General features: G+C 41.9%; 1 protein-coding gene across 3 annotated transcripts; it reads left to right on the forward strand.

Moving 5' to 3' along the window:
• Positions 1-1,185: 1,185 nt before the first annotated feature.
• On the forward strand, positions 1,186-13,223 carry LOC308297509 (matrix metalloproteinase-15-like). Of its 3 annotated transcripts, none has more exons than XM_080740929.1 (8): positions 1,186-1,415; positions 3,644-3,795; positions 5,141-5,239; positions 5,892-6,193; positions 6,542-6,709; positions 9,712-9,854; positions 12,473-12,579; positions 12,683-13,223. In XM_080740929.1, the coding sequence occupies exons 1-8, from the start codon at positions 1,257-1,259 to the stop codon at positions 12,813-12,815; spliced, it is 1,263 nt and encodes a 420-aa protein (XP_080597055.1). In that variant the 5' UTR covers positions 1,186-1,256; the 3' UTR covers positions 12,816-13,223. The 3 variants fall into 3 exon arrangements, 2 of the variants coding, with proteins under 2 accessions (XP_080597055.1, XP_080597056.1); XM_080740930.1 differs by having other exon boundaries at positions 5,949-6,193; XR_013962665.1 differs by lacking the exons at positions 12,473-12,579; positions 12,683-13,223 and having other exon boundaries at positions 6,542-6,833; positions 9,712-9,849.
• The last annotated feature ends 1,135 nt before the right edge of the window (positions 13,224-14,358 follow it).

The raw sequence follows: 14,358 nt of genomic DNA on the forward strand, positions 1-14,358 counted from the left end.
GAGACACATGTTTATTGTACTGTACTGGACATCTATTTTGTATGCTCATTGATTTAATATACAGTAAGAGAAAAACCCGGACTTACACTGTGTGGTCTCATTTATTGTGTGGGAGTGAATTCAATCATTTTGGGGGAAACTGTCTATTCATATGGATAATAATAATCATTCCATCATATATATATATATTATATAAATAAATGAAAAACGTTCAAGCATGCAGTTCCGATTGCCGTGAAAGGCCCAAGAACACGTTGCACCCTTTTCACATTGGCCTATTATTGCGCTACCAGGAGGCAAAAAAAAACAACCCTATCTGACCTGGCAGAGTCTGAGACCTGTGCTCAGAAGATTATTTTAGTTAGTCTAGTTTTTCTTTGATTTCCTTTCCTGCTTTTCCTGCTTTTTTCCCCTCCTTGCTGCTTCCTTTGCTCTTTCTTGCTTGGCCACTTTATCGCTGCTTGCAGCTATAGTTTTTTTGCAGCTAGTTTTTCTTTTTCTTTTTAATTGACAGATATATTAATCGAGCCCCCAGCATCTAGTAAAATCAATCATGCAAAATACATTTTCACAAACCGCTTCGAGAGAGAGAGAGACAGATAGAGAGAGAGATCTGGAAGATCTGGAAGGCTCTATGGATACTGAATGACTTTACTGGATGTGCTTAAATTAACAGTGTTAATTTGTGAACTAGTGTTGCTAGTTCACAAAGTCCAACTGTAAATACAGCTGAGGTTATTTCAGTAATCGGTCGATTACCTCTTGGCTGAACCATGGTCTCAGTCTGGCCCTGAGTGACCTCGCATGTGTTCTGGCCAAGAAACAAAGCGTTGTTGTCGGGTGGAAACCTTGTATGTCCAAAACCGCTCTTTTTTTATTTATCATTTTAAAAATGACTTAAACTAGTGAAAATAGCCGATCTACAAGCACACAACGCCTCGCATCGTGAGGCGTTGTGCTTGTAGATCTATTTGATCTAGATCTACTTGTGCGATAGTTTTGTATGGTGAAGCAGGACTTTACTTTACAAAAAAACATACACTTTTGAAACTTGGAGATACAAGGTTTCTGTCAGACACTGACGAAAGGTACAAAGGGGTCACTTATGCTCCACCATTCCACGCCCCCTCCCCTCCCCACCTCCTTGTCCCTCTGCTTTATAGAAGAAGCTGCAACCTCCCAGCAACACAGCGTCCTTGTTGCGCGGAGCAGTGGAAGCTGCGGTTGTTTTCCTTGCATTTATCTTCTTCTCCCACATGGCTGCTGCTGGCAGCAGGAACATGTCCTCCTCGTGCTCCTGGTGGGACCCTTGCTTCTGGTCGCTCAGCAGACAGACCTTCCACATGGTGGCGCTGTTGTGCTTCTGCTCACTCAGCTCACTCAGTGCCTCAGAGGACGGTGCCATCGACACAGAGGTATAATACTAGTAAGACGCCTCAGGGCGACATGCGGGTGCCAATTCTTGGCGATCTGGCCAGTGATGTATGTCAGACCAGTTACCCATATATGGAGACCCCTGCATGATAGTCAACAATGTTATGTCAAAACATTACCAAATATGGGCATTCACTGTGATGTCCTTAATATTGATGACATTGATCTCCATACATGGGCATAAAACGTATGTTAATTAGTAAAGCCAAGCAGGGCCATGGTGAGTTAGGGCCTGGGTTTAATGCCTGGAGATCTCCATATATGGGCACAAGGGAGTACCCTAACAGGGCATCATCTGGGAATGCCCATACTGTATATGGACATTTTATTTATTTTATCCTTTATCCATGTGGACTTTTCGTTTTCGGGGAAGGTAGGGTGTAAATCAGAGTATAAAGCAGGCTCTTGGGCCATATATGGGCATAAAAGGGATTTTGTTTCTGGGAATGCCCATATATGGACTTTTTATTTTGTTTTATCCTTTATTAATAATAATATGTATCCATGTATGCATACATTATATTTTATGCCCATACATGGAGATCCCTATCTGAACCAACCACACAGATATGGGCCATGGCTTGGCCATCTGGCCAGTGAAATATATCGATGACATCAGGGATCTTCAAATAGGCTATATCGGCATAAAAGAGATTCTGGGGAATACCCATGTATGGACTTTTACATAGGTGATGTCACCTGTGATATCACCTGTGATGTGACAAGGGAACCAACCAATAGACTGTAAAAATGTGTACTGACTGACTGACTGACTGACTGACTGACTGACTGACTGACACAGAGACAGGCTGCGACATTTCTCATGGTACAGTATAATGCGACCTATAAGCTTTATTTATAAACACTTTAAACATCACTGATCATTTTGACAGCCAGCCACCCCCTTACAATCACAAGTCACAATCTTCTGGATTTATGTTGTTTGATTTTCTGATCTATTGATATAATGTCATCCGTTACAACAAAAGTACACTTTTAAATCATTTTAACAATTGAATCTCCCATATTATGCTCTCTTTTGAGCAGTGAACTTAAGAGGCACATGCAGAGTACCCCCAAAATTATTTTACACCAGTGTAAAAGCATACTTTTTATGGGTTTGAGAAGTCAAAACATTTTCAGAAAATCATGATCTACAGTACAAGCCCAATTTGCTATTTAACTATTATTGAACCAAACTTAACTTTATCCATTTCTCTTTTGGCTCTTGTGCTGAAAAAGTTTTGAAACCCCTGATTTACACAAACGTGTATTTCATTCCAAATAAACGGTGGTCAGTGAATTATTAATTGTTCTCTACACAACCAGACTCTTATCACTCTGTCAATCATGGCATGAGCTCTATGTACTCTCTCTCTGTCTCTACCCCCCCCCCCCCCCTCTCTCTCTCTCTCTCTCTTTGTTTCTCTGTGTGTGTGTGTGTGTGTGTGTGTGTGTGTGTGTGTGTGTGTGTGTGTGTGTGTGTGTGTGTGTTTGTGTGTGTTTGTGTGTGTGTGTGTGTGTGTGTGTGTGTGTGTGTGTGTGTGTGTGTGTGTGTGTGTGTGTGTGTGTGTGTCTCTGTCTGTCTGTCTGTCTGTCTGTCTGTCTGTCTGTCTGTCTGTCTGTCTGTCTCTCTCTTTGCACCCTCACTGATGTAAGTGACGCCAGCTGGATAGTCAACAGTCATTGACCAAAATGTGAAGTGGCCTGTTATGGGCAAAACCAAATCACACCTAGTGTGAAGTGAGCGGTGCTATTTATGAGTTAATTTCAGCAAGCGTCCCACTGCCCAATCTCAGTGCGTCCTGTGAAGCTTACAACAAACTTGGACCTCTGGACATTTTTGAACATGTTATTCCCCCAGTTTATGACCGGACATTTTTATTGTGTGTGTGTGTGTGTGTGTGTGTGTGTGTGTGTGTGTGTGTGTGTGTGTGCGTGCGTGCGTGCGTGCGCGCGCGCGTGCGCGCATGTGTGTGCGTGCGCGCGTGTTCGTGTGTGCGTGTGCTTGTGTCCAGCGGTGCCTGAGATGAGCTGCTCACACACAGACACACAGCTCACTCACGGACAGGGTGAAAACATCATTATCATTGCTTTTTATCATTCCCTGTCTAAAGGTTGGTAGGCCTATTTGTTCATTCAACATGTTATTTCTTATTCTGGAACAGACCTTTTAATAATGTTTGTGTCTCCTGTGTGTCTCCACTAGTCATGGCTGAGACAGTACGGCTACCTGGCTCCCCAGGCCAGTACGAACTCCTCTTCCCTGCTTTCTATCCAGGATCTTTCTGAAGCCATCAGTGACATGCAGAGCTTCTACAAGCTGGAGGTCACTGGACAGATGGACCAGCCAACCATCACGTACGCAATGCTGCACCTACAGTAGTTGCCTGGCGGTGCCAGCCTCTATCACACACAACACCACTACCGCCAGGGGGTGGTGTTGAGTGCAGTCTGGTTATTAACCAGGCAACTACAGTAGCTCCTTGCTTTTGTCAACCATTCTTGTAGATCGGCTATTTTCACAATAGTACCATGAAATTGTTGATCTACATGCTCACAACGCCTGTTGTATATTTGACAGTTTGGCCAATGTTTAATTTGTAATTTTAGAGGTATTAAAAAGTCCTTCATTTGTCACTTTAGAAATGTGCATACATCCTCTATACACTTAAACTTTATGTTGGTTTGTTTACTGTTGAGTGAGAAAACAATGTTCGGTTAATCATCTGGGGACCCCCCAAAATAATTTGGGGACCTCCTGGGGTCCAGACCCACAGGTTGAGAACCACTGCGTCAGAGCAATAAGCCACCCAGAGTAATTTACTCTTGCTATGGGACCCATTAAAAATATTAAATAATAATATAATATTATAAAGTTATAATGTTGAATAATAACATTAAATATATTGCATCCAATGGCCAGGTATCTGGCGCTGGAATTGAAGATCTCTTCCAGGTTCTCTTATACAGTGCTCAGACTTTATACTTGATTTAATTACCTTAGTAAACCTTTTCAGAAGCACTATGATTCCAATCGCTAGTTTAAAGTCTTTTTTATATCATCATGATGCGTCAATGTGGATAGCACATCTTCATGTAGATGTAGTATAAAGATGTATACATAGTATATATATATATATATATATATATATATATATATATATATATATATATATATATATATATATATATATATATATATATATTTAAAAAAAAGTCCATGCTTTTAAATCTACAAGGGATGATTAATTGATAAAACGAAAGTTATTTGACATGGAGAGCTAAATTGTACTGAACAATATAATCTGATATTTTCAACTCTAATATCTCCTCCCCCTCCCCTCCAGTGCACGTGCACACCTAGACATCAAAGGAGCCTTGAGCCCCTGCCCTTTTATCTGTCTGTAAAAAGTGCCCTTTCCAGAACATGAATGCAGTTTTTACTGTGATGAAAGAAATGCAAACGCCCTCTTTCCATGCCATACCTGAAGGCGGCATTCAAGAGAATTGCCTCGTCCAAACTCTCCTGAACTTGAATGCAGCATCTTATGTTGAAAGAATTTCCCTCTCTGTGTAGAAATCCATGCCGTTAGGCCACATCTCCAGTATTGACTTGATTATACTTTGTTCAGTGAGGTATCACACACTGAAAATAGCCTGCCCCTGCCTCTCTAACATTCTCGTCCATGCTCCCCTCCCTCAGAGCCATGGAGCGACCCCGCTGTGGCGTTCCTGACAAGACCAACCAGAGCCATTACACAGTGGGTGATACCAAGTGGGACAAGCTTAATATCACTTACAGGTAGGAAGGGAACAGCCTTTAAGACCGGGAAGATTTTAACCACTTTATTTAACCATTATTTAATGCTTTAACTATTGAAAAATAGCAGATATACAAGCTCGCCGTGCGGCACTATTTTTGAAAAATCTTGAAAATGTGTGCAAGTCTTTGAATATCTTTGACCCGATCTTTGACCGGACTTCTAAATCCTTCCTCTGAATCACTGGATCTGAAACTTTTCTATGTTAAGGACCCCCAAAATTACAGGTGTTTGGCCGCAGACCCCCATCTCAAAATATGTTGTTCCAGGGACCCCCCCCCAGAAGCAAATATTTGAGTTACAAACACCTGCTTTGAAAAATATATATTGAAAAATGTGCACACATTTTCACGATTTTTCAATAGCTCTGCTATTTTTCAATAGCTAAAGTATCAAATAACTCCAGGTCTTAAAGGGTTAAAGATCTGCATTTTGATGGGTCTTTGTGAATACATGAACAGTATTGATGTGTCAAGAATCTAGATCCATATATATATATATATATATATATATATATATATATATATATATATATATATATATATATATATATATATATATATATATATACTGTATATAAGGTTAGGGATTTTAATAATACTCCAGTTTATCTCTCTTTTCCTCACCCTCTAGTATTGAGAACTTTGCACCCAACATTGCATGGTATGAAACATTCGGAGCCATCCGTAGGGCCTTCAAAGTCTGGGAGAAGGTCAGTCTGTTGACCTTTGAGGAAATCCCCTACGAGGAGATCCATCACAGCCGCCGCAATAAGGCCGACATCATGATCTCCTTTGCCTCTGGCTCCCACAAAGACTGTGGACCATTTGGAAGAACCTTTCTGGCACATGCCCATTACCCCGGGTCTGGGACAGGGCGCGACGTGCACTTCAACTCAGACTGGCAATGGAGCAACACCAACCAGGATGTGCAAGGTAAGTGGACAGGAAGTGAGTTTTCGCACCATAGAGACAACCTGAAAGGCTTGTTCATTTGTTACAATTAAAAGGACACTTCATCATGAGTGCTTAGTTGTTTTTTGTTTTTTAGTTAAGCTGTGATGCTACAGAGCAGCACATGGTTGACTAAGAAAGTTTGAGTTCCTGTTTATAAAGGAAAAGGCGATGGTGCCCTCAAATAGTTTTTTTTTTACTGCGAGGGTTCCCAAATTGTTCCTTAAATAGTTATATTTACAGAAGGGTTTCAGATTGCTCCTCAAATAGTTGTTTTTACAGAAGGGGTACCGCATTGCCCCACAAATGATTCTTCTTCCATCCATCCAGGTTCCATCAATGTGTTTCTGGTAGCGCTCCATCAGGTGGGCCACAGTCTGGGTCTGGGCCACTCCAGCAACAAATTGTCTGTCATGTATCCCTCCTACCACTGGATGGAGACAGAGGACTTCCAGCTGCCAGCAGATGACCACCAGGGGATTCAACAGCTCTACAGAGGTATATGGGTATATGCTCCAATAACACCCAGCTGCAGACTTGAAGACCTCGCGAAAGTTGATATTTGAGCGGACTGAGCGCCTCGGTGCTGTCTGCCTGGGTGCTTCTCTTCCTCGTTACGCAAGTAAGCCTGACTAGTTTTCCGGGACTTGCCACATTGCCGTTACCTTTAGATATCACGCCATTTTCCATTTACACAAAAGTAGCCCTATTGGTAAGAAACAAATTGACCCTTAACTGTGATTATAATACAATATAAAGTATTAATGTATTACTAATATGATAATTATAATACACTATAAAAGATTATGATAGTGGTTATACTTATAACACAATAGAATCTATTATCATGTATTACAACTATATCCTGGTGGTCTAAATGAAAAGACAGTCATTATGAGGGTGCAGAAAGACTGGGCACTAGTGGTGGGCACCTAAATATTGTGGGCATTTCAATGTTAAGTTGGATGAAATACAGTAATTGCTGTGTGTGGTTCTATTTGGGCTGTGTCAATAATTTTGACAAATAATAGCTTGCAGCAACGTAAAAAAAATAAAATAAAGAAACATTTGAATAGCCATAAGTATAAAAAATATTATGGTTAAAAAAATAACTAAAAATAACTAATTTTGGGGAACCATGAACTTTAGTTCAAAATGTAGAATTATGAACTAGGAAATGAACTAGTTCATTTTAGAAGTTTTGAACTTGAACTAGTTCATTTTGAAAGTGAACTTTCCCAACACTGTATGTATATATATATATATATATATATATATATATATATATATATCTCACACAGTGTTTTTGAGACCCAGTGAGATTGAGACCAGTAGTGCTCGTTTCCTATTGACCATGATGGAGGTGCGCCCTCTCAGGTGCCCTTGAGCCATGTGAGACACCGACGAGCAAGTGGTAGGGACAGCATAGTAAATATTGTTGTGGGGAGTGGGGACTGCTTCTGTGACCGACTGCCTGGTCTCAGCCAAACTGTGCACACACACTCCCTGGATGGATGCCATTCAGAATCTCTGCCCCACATTTTTCACATGGCCCTGTTCTAGCGCCACCATCAGGGCGATTTTTGCAAAACACATTGTTGCACAGTACTCCTGCGGATTTTGTCCAAAAGTCACGCAAATAGGTAGACAGTAACGCTACAGTCATGTGATCGACATGCATCTGTCCAATTTTCCATATTCCATCCTGATTGGCCAAGATTGGCTTCCAACGTTTGTAGGATTGGTTGGTTTTAAACAAATCAGCCTCATGGTGGCGCTATAACAGGCCGATTCGTGTTTTTACCTATAACGCCACTGATCAGTGTAAAACCTTTTTCGTGCAGTCCCTAGAGGCCAAGGAAAACCTTTGCCCTGCATTTTTCACATCAGCCTTTTATAGCGCCACCAGGAGGCCAACTTATGTAAAACACATTTTTGGGTAGTACTCCTTCAGATTGTATCCAAAACTCACACAAATCAGTACACAGTATCTATACAGTCATGTGATCAAGACAGATCTGTCCGATATTTCATATTCCATCCTGATTGGCTAAGATTGGCCTCCAAACCTGCAGGATTGGTCAGTTTTGAACAAAATGCCTCAAATCATAAACGCAGCTTGTGCTTTCCGTGAAACTTTGCATGCACATTCGCGCTAGGTCAAGGAACAAATGCCACCCTTTTCACATTGGCCTGTTATAGCTCCACCATCAGGTTGACTTTTGCAAAACACATTTTTGGAACAAAATCCTGCATGCAGCGTCCATGAAGCAGCTGTGAAAGGCCGAAGAAGACCTGGCACCATTTTCACATTGCCATTGGCCTATCATAACGCCACCAAGACCTGGTGGAGACCTGCATGTGCTCGGAAGAGCACTGCTTTTAGTTATTATTATTAGTAGTAGTATTATTACCAGTAAGACTCCCTAATCGGGAGATAAGCGACCGTAGGTGGCTTTGCAAGAATCGGCCTGATGGTGGCGCTAGAAGAGGGCCATGTGAGAAATGAGGGGTGGGGTCTGCGCGGCGCCGAGGCGGACGAATAGGTACCGGCCCCGGCTCTCCCGGTCGCTCCTAGCCGGAGTTACGGCATTTTATGTGAGCTGCAGTGTAGGGGGTCCTCCACTGGGGGCACCACCACTTTTGCATCCGTTCTGGAGCACCAGGAGTCGGTGGTCCCCGGGAATTCCCTGTGAGCAGCCCCGTTGGGGTGGTCATTTGGTCATTTTTGCACATTTGTTTTTTTTTTTTACATCTGGGGGTCCCCCAGGGAGCTGGGGGTCCCTGTAGCTCCGGGGGTCCTTGGAGGTTGTAGTTTGGCAGGTAAGGAGTGTGTGTGCAAAATGTGGCATGGATGGGGGCAACGGTTGTGGAGATATGAGCAGGGCAAAAGTGTGACTCACTGACTCACTCACTGACAGACAGCCTGTGGAGGTTTTGGTAGTAAATGCGACCTACGGTCGCAACTACTACACAGTCACAGAATCAGATGTTTAATGGTCATGACTCCCCAGGACACAGGAGCCTGGATGGCTTGATTTCAGGCTTAAATTAAAAATAATTTATATCAGTATTTCTCGGAAATATCTATTGGAAGAATGGAACAGGTTTATGTGGCAGCACAAAATAGCTTTAATATTCATTAATGTGCTTGTGTGTTTCCTAGTAGAAATACACAGGTATTGATAATCTAATGCTATAAAGTACCTATAAGCCAATTTTAGTGAAGAACTACAATATTTACTGTACCTAGATGTAGTAGCCTAGAGCCTAAGTATAAAGGATTAAAAAAAAAAATACTGAATTAAAAATGCCTGGAGTGCTTGAGTAAACGTGTGGTGTAGAAAACACCTTTAATACGCCTATAATAAATGAATAGTTTTACCCTCCAACTAATCTCTGACTTCTAGACCTACTGTAGCCTATGTGTTAGAATTGATTACTGATTATCAGTTGAAAGTTGAAAATCCATCAGTAAATCTCCTGTTTGATGTTTTTAGACAAGTCGTGTCCCAGTGGATGGAGGAAGTTTGCAGACAGATGTTACTACAGAACTACTAGAGATAGAACATGGCAGCAAAGCAGAGACTACTGTCTGTCTCATCAAGCTGATCTGGTGATCATTAACAGTAGAGAAGAACAGGTTAGTGTGTGTGTGTGTTAGAGCTGGGATACCCGACCGAAATCCGACGGGACCCGACAAGCCCGACGGGCTCGGGCTCGGGTCGGACGCATTTTCACAATTAATTGTCGGACGTCGATTCGGGTCGGACATAATTTTGATTCATAGAAAATAAAGTGTAAAACGATACAACTATCGTCTCTGTGTGTGCTATTTCCTTGTCTTTCTGGTGCACTGCACGTGGCTACGCTCAGTGCGTTGTCTTGACAACCATGCACACATGTTCATGGGGAAAAGGAAGTGGGAGACGGAGTGTCATATGTGACAGAGAACAAACAAACAAACAAACAGATACACGAGAAGAAAAAGCGAATGAGTGAGAGATAATGTTGCCGCCAGCCGAGATAAAAGTTAACTTGTCTACGGTAAAGTTTAAAGCAATTGAAAACGAAAGAGGGAAATCAGCGCCGCGGTATGGACGCATTTCAACGTAGTTGTCAACGCAGACATAATTAAAAAGTCCGATGTTGAATGTAGCCTTAGCCTAAAACCCATAAACCATAATGGTTGGATTAATAATAGTTTTTGATTAAGAAAGACGGCCAACTGGCCGTGGACTGGCCGTTTGTGGACGCTGGATATTAAAAGCAGATGTCAGATTCGTCTATGCTGGTAAGACTGAATACATTTTGATATTGATTGAACATGTGGAAAAGGTTTGTGTGTGAATACTTTATTAACAGTTTGTAAAAGAGGATTTTAAGTGTGTGACTGCAGCGAGTCACTGACTGCAGTCAGACAAGAGTCACCAGACGCCTATTATTTAATAATCTAACGTAGCCTACTTGTGTAATTATTTAAAACACTTTCACAAGCCACAATGTGGCTTAATATTATTAAGGGTAACAAACAGGCACGCTGCATGCACTCACTGCACATTATAACACGTTTGCTAGTGAGTGTAAATCAGTGGCTTCCTCAAAGAAAAAGAAACGAGGCGAAAAAGCGTTGATAACATAAGGTTCGGGCCTCGGCTCGGGTCGGACGCTTTTTCATGATTAATGCTCGGACGTCGACTCGGGTCGGACAGAAAACTGTCGGACACAGGTTCGGGTCGGACAGAAAAAATGGGCCCGATCCCAGCTCTAGTGTGTGTGTGTGTGTGCGTGCGTGCGTGCGTGCGTGCGCGCGCGCGTCTGTGCGTGTTTGTGTGAAAACCTGCAGCAATTGTGTCACAGTCACACTGCCTATAGACCGTTTGTCAGCCTTCTGATTGGTCCCTGAGACTCCCTGACTGGCCAACCAGAAAAAAACATTCACTTTTTGCTATCGGGGGTGGAGTTTGTGCAGTGGAGAATGTTGCTTCAGCCTTTCAAAAACTGTCCGCAGTGCGCGACACGGAGATCGGCCGGTACGGTGATAGCGACGGCAAGCGTCAAGCGATCTCGCTCATCATAACGAATAAGCTTCAACAAACTAGTTCACATGTACCTTATCAATGGTCTAAGAGTCACGATTGGGTACATATAATTTAAATGGGCAGAATTACGAAAAGCCAGCCTATTATGTGAGGAGAAACATTCTCTCTGTCCTCTTCCTAGTACCCAAGATGCAATGCGCTTCTCTTTCTATCTCTGATCCAGAGGATTAAACTAATTAAAACATTTATTTTTCGGGGGAAAACTACTGTTTTGCTATGTAATTACTGTACCTTTTTCTTCCCTTTTTATTAATATCACGTAGATGTGTTTTTTGTGGTACTTTATATAGCTGTAATGAGGCTATGAAGGGAAAAAAAATCGCATCCACTACCACTATAAAAGAATCTGCAAAGAGGATTCTGTCCCACTGGGATTAAACAAATTAAAACATATATTTTCGGGTAAATCCCCTGTTTTGCAATGTAACTACTGTACCTTTGTCTTCCCTTTTTATTAATATCACCTAGGTGTTTTTCCTTTGGTACTTTATATAGCTGTAATGAGGCTTTGAAGGGGAAAAAAAATCCCATCCACCTCCACTATAAAAACAATCTGCCCAGGGTTAATGTCCCATCATAGTAACAGGGCAGAATGGGGCGGGATTTGCAAAAGGGTTTATTACTCTTGCCAGTCATGTTGCCTGTTTAGGTTGTTGCACACTGCTGTGTTTTTTCGGCCGAATATCGGAGCAAATATCGGAGCGCGTAAATGAAGAAATCAACCTCACATTATGTCAATCACGTTTGCACACTGCAGCCCGTTTGGCATTTATTTTCGGACCACTGGGTCCCTTGCTTTCTCTTTCTCATTCTCTCTGCGAAACGCATTTTGCAATGAAAAAACACAGCAGCAACCAGCTTTACTCTTGCCTGTCGCACTGCCTGTAATGCTTGCCTCAGTTGCCTGTCAGTGGTGTAAAAAGTATGCACATTCTTTACTTAAGTAAAAGTATCAATACTGCAATACAGAAATACTATTACAAGTAAAGTAAAAGTCCAGAATTCAAAATATACTTGGGTAAAAGTATGAATATTTTAGCATCAAAATGTGCTTAAACTACCAACTACTTCTCGCTCTTAAGGCGTCTTACTTGTTAAAGTGAAGAAGTGAATGTATTAAATGTAATTAATGATGATTCAATCATGTACAAATGATCAGGTATTCATCAGAGGATTGAACCCTGGGGCGAGTGTTGGATCATGGATTGGTCTGACCAGGACTAGGGGCAGATGGATGTGGCTGGATAGAACTCCCCTGACAACACAGTGAGACATTTGACATGTTTTTTTTTCCTGTAATTCTATCAAAGTCATTGTATGAGAGTGACTGAGAGGATGTGGTTCAAATACATTGTTGTTTATTGTGCAGGTACTGGTTAGATGGAGGAGCTGTTAACCTACCTGAGGACATGGACTGTGCATCCTACAGTCACTATACTGACTTTGGACAATGGACTAATTGGCAATGTTATGCTATGATGTACGCAATCTGTGAGAAATGATGTTTGTTTTCCCTTCATTGATGATTAGCCAGGGACCCAGTCACCCAAAATGTGAGAGGACCTGTGATGTCTTGCCGTACTTTTTATTTCTGGAACAAATCCAACTGGAAAAGATGTGGTGGCTGTGCCTGATAAGAGTTGCGAACATTCAAGACCATCAGAGTAGAGCTTTCACGATTCCAAATTTAAACTGACGATTAATTGTCTCACAAATAATTGCGTTTAACGATTAGATTGTGTTTATGGCATTGAAGACTGGAACATATGAATACAAGCTTAATTTCTGTTAGTTTGCCATTTAGGCTCCACAATCACAAACTGCACAGGGCAGATTACTGACCTATTTAATCATTTTATACTGTGTGTGTGTGTGTGTGTGTGTGTGTGTGTGTGTGTGTGTGTGTGTGTGTGTGTGTGTGTGGGGGGGGGGGGGGGGGGGGGGGGGGGCATAGTGGTATATTAATAGATGCTGGTATTGTAAATGAGGGTACAGATATGGCAAAGTTTGAGATCCCATGAAGTTCATTTAGGAACATTTTAGGGGTGTAGCTTTATTGATCGGAGATTTGTTTTACTGAGAATTACACTTTAGATGTGTGGAGTGCAAATTTAAATCCTTGTTTAGTAAATTGTGCTTTCGTGAGACAGGCCCCATGTCTTACATGAGGGCTGTGGGTCTGTTAACAATTTCAGCAGAAAATTAAATAAATGGATCCATTGATACAGTCCATAAAATGCAGAAGCGCACGCACGCACGCGCACACGCACGCACGCGCACACGCAAAGGCCATACAGGCCTGAACAAGATCTGGGCTTTAAGAGTAAAAACCACAGGAGCACATACATAACACAAGTATGTAGGTCACGTGCATTTGAGGCAATAAAATGCACACACATTATAGCAGTCTCACACCCGCGTGTGCGGCACGCGTGCGCACACACACACACACAGCAGAGAGCAGGTGGTAGCGCTCAAGTTATAAAGCTTCAGTGACAATAATGAATGATTATTTTAGAATTTTAGAATCATCTGTCCTAAAGCATAAAAAAGGTGAAAGTAGACAAAATAAGAAGAGTGTTTTAAGAGAAACGAGTCCACCCACACCACTCAGAGTGGATATATTGTTCATCCACGTATTTCTTTCGCTCGAAAAGAAGCGCGTGATCAAAAACAGTGTGATAAAAAACATCCTCCTGAGGTAAAACCTCTTGACACGCAATGCTTGAAGCACACATACACAGAAAAACCACTAACACACACCCCTCACACGGCCATCACACATCTGTGTGTGTGTGTGTGTGTGTGTGTGTGTGTGTGTGTGTGTGTGTGAGGAGGGGGGGGGGGGGGGGGGGGGGTGTTGCAACATGCATTGTTTTCACTGAGAAAAAAAGGTGTCAAAATCCACCCTGTGTGAAATGAGCACAGAGAACACAGTGTTGGCTTAAAAACACAACAATATGATTCATAACCTCTATTGTGTTGATTTAAAAAAAAGACTCCATTGCAGGATGTTTTACGTGTTAACATTAATGTCCATATTTT

This window comes from Nannobrachium achirus, assembly GCF_963921795.1.
Source record: "Nannobrachium achirus genome assembly, chromosome: 13".
In the NCBI taxonomy this organism is placed as follows: domain Eukaryota; kingdom Metazoa; phylum Chordata; class Actinopteri; order Myctophiformes; family Myctophidae; genus Nannobrachium; species Nannobrachium achirus.